General features: G+C 47.1%; 1 protein-coding gene across 1 annotated transcript; it reads right to left on the bottom strand.

The window, feature by feature from the left end:
• Nucleotides 1-946: 946 nt before the first annotated feature.
• LOC111691953 lies at nt 947-2,464 on the bottom strand. The gene is made up of 5 exons (XM_023455508.1): nt 2,357-2,464; nt 2,065-2,315; nt 1,901-2,022; nt 1,478-1,623; nt 947-1,420 (listed from the first exon to the last, which is right to left on the bottom strand). Exons 1-5 carry the CDS (start codon nt 2,462-2,464, stop codon nt 947-949), a joined length of 1,101 nt encoding a protein of 366 aa, XP_023311276.1.
• Between the last annotated feature and the right edge of the window lie 410 nt (nt 2,465-2,874).

Raw genomic sequence — 2,874 nt, 5'->3', positions numbered from 1 at the left:
ACCAACATATTTTCGATACAAATCTNAGTTTCATGTTTCAGGTTTTTTTTTCATGTAAATTTTTTGGATTAATAATTATTTTATTTCTCGCCACCAACATATTTTCGATACAAATCTAATTTTGTCATCAAAAAATTAATAGACTTGATATAAAAAAGGAATAAAGTTCTGTGAAGATCAAAACTCGAAACTGCACTAATCGAATATGTTTGCATGAAATGAAATTGAAGAACTATTGGAAATTTCAAAGAAAATTCGTTATCTCCCAAACTAAAATCCAGAGCACTTTTCGCTTGTAATGCAAACTGTTGTGAGGTCAGAGAACAACCCATTAAAATTTAAATGATTTGCAATGGGTGCCAAGAAGTGAAATTGAAGGAAAACTATTGGAAATTTCAAAGAAAATTCGAAATTATTATTATTATTATTATTCTATTTTTTTGGGAGCGCATACTGCTAAGGTCATAGGCTCCTTCAGTTTAGGATTGGTTAAGTAACTAGTTTTCTCTAACTTTTTATCATTGGCCTTCAAAAATCCCAAAGTTTTTCTGATTTCAGCACAGCTATTTCAATTTTTCTGTAGGTCCGGTGCTATATTAAAAAGTTGTCTCTGTATATCTTTACGAAGGCACTCGCAGATTATATTATGGACAGTAAGTGTAACACCACAATGGATGCATCGCGGAGCAGTTTGTTCTCTGACCTCGCAGCAGTTAGCATACCAAGCGGAAAAGTGCCCTGGATTTTAATTTGGGAAATACCGATATTTCTTTGAAATTTCCAAGAGTTTTCCTTCAATTTCACACCCTGGAACCAGTTGCAGGTCGTTCAAATTTTAACTGTATATAAGAATATAGACGTTAAAGATAAGGTCTCAGGAATTGGCGTACCTACCAAGCAAACAAGTGCTCCGGATTGTAGTTTCAGTTTCACCCCTTGGAACCCTTTACAAATCATTCAAATAATGGGATGTTCTCAGCAGCGCCATCACTCCCTTGTGGGGGAGCTTTCTGAGTATTCGATTTCCGATCTGGTCGCATCCGGGTGCCTTGCGGGGGTTGAGGCGCCGCAGGATGTCCCTCACCTCCTCGGGTGTCGCCGGCCTAATGTCGTCCCTGTCGGGTTGGCGTCTGTAGCGCCGTACGCGTCGTTCCACCTCGTCGGCGTGGTCCTCGTCTTCGTCGTCGAGAAGGTTTTCCCTACACTGTAATTCAAGGCTGTCGGCGAATGCCTCGGCCTTTTCATACCTAGTGTAGACGATCCCGTTATTTCCGTGAATCGGAGGCATAGGCTTCCGGGTGGTCCTCAGCGCCCATTGCATCGTCCACAGGATGCGGTCCTCGGGGTTCAGTGACTCCAGATGTCGTTGCCACGAGTCCTCGTAATGCTCCTCTAGGGCCGCTTTTACCCTCCGGTTCAGCTAGTTTAACGTCTGCTTATCCCGGGGGTGTGCTGTCCTCGTGGCTCTTCTTTTCGCCGCATGTCTTTCCCTGTTTAGGTCCTGCAACATAATAGGTAATTCACCTGCATAATTCGCTATCCTCCTCTCCGTCGTTTCCGTGGTGCTGGCTTCCAAGGCGGTGTGGATATCCGTCTCAAGGCTCGCGAGGGCAGCCTCGAAGTCTGCCGCGAATAATGTTGTGAAAAAGTGCAAAGACAATCAAGTTAATCCGAACCTATAAATATAGGTATTAATATGATATAGTTCAGTTCTGCTATACTCTTCATTGTATTCAACTCGTATTATAAATCTTTCAGAAATAAAGTTTTTTAAAAACCAAGTTTATGAAACGATTTTCATCATTCGCGTCGCGAACGACCGGAATGGGTGCGCATATTCGTTGCATTTCTGCGCGGAATAGGCCCCAGTCGGTCCGCCGCTTGGCAACGGTGTCCTCACCGCGACGCTCGTCCCCTAGAGTTAGGAGAATAGGAGCATGGTTCGTCGCCCCCTCGTGGTGCGTCGCTAGGTCGGCGGCCATCGGTATTGCTCTGAGCAAAGTGATATCCAACACGTATGGTCTGCCAACAGCATCGTAGTACGTCGGTCCATCGGGTCCTTACGCTGCAACGTCCTCGTGGTTATGCAAGAATTGTAGAAGCACACTGCCACGCGTGGTTGTGGTTGTGCTGTGCCATTTGGGCGATTTCGCGTTAAAGTCCCCGATGGCTACGGTTTGGGGCCTCGTCTCCAGGACCACGCGTAAATCGTGAGCGGTGAGCGGAAGCTGAGGGGGCTGATAACAGGTCACCACGGCGACGTCTCCGTACCTGCGAGTACGGATCGATACGGCGGCGGCTTCCATGTTTTCTAGCTGAAGAACCTGCAACATATGGTATATATACCTCTTTTTACGAGCAGGGCTACGCCTCCTCCGTGTCTGTTTCGGTCACTGCGATACACTAGGTAGCCAGGAATCCTAACAGTGTGTGCGTCCTCTACTTTGGTCTCTTGTATCGCCATCACATCCACGTCTAGACGGGGTAAGAGCTCCTCGAGTTCGATTTTTCACCCCCTGAATCCGTCGACATTTCAGGAAGCAATTCTGAGGGACTGCACACTTTTCGGAGGATCCATTTACTCCTGTAACAGAGATGGCATTTTACTGAAAAAAGCCTTCGGGGGGTGCGTTGACTTAGCTTGTTCTGTAGTGGTCTGGGTGGGTACTTTGCGTTGGTTGCCAGTGGCCCCTTTTCTCGCCGCCAACTTGGGGAAGCTGGAGCAGCCCCGATAGCTGGCTGGATGACCGCCGCCGCAGTTCGCGCACTTTGCGGGAGTCTCCCGTGTCTTCTTGCAGTCACCGGAGTGGTGTCCCTCTCCACATTTAACGCACTTAGCCGCCGCGGTGCAGCGACTCTGTGCGTGACCGAATC

This window comes from Anoplophora glabripennis, unplaced genomic scaffold (assembly GCF_000390285.2).
Source record: "Anoplophora glabripennis isolate ALB-LARVAE unplaced genomic scaffold, Agla_2.0 scaffold743, whole genome shotgun sequence".
Classification (NCBI taxonomy): domain Eukaryota; kingdom Metazoa; phylum Arthropoda; class Insecta; order Coleoptera; family Cerambycidae; genus Anoplophora; species Anoplophora glabripennis.
This window is presented reverse-complemented; position numbering and strand designations above follow the sequence as displayed.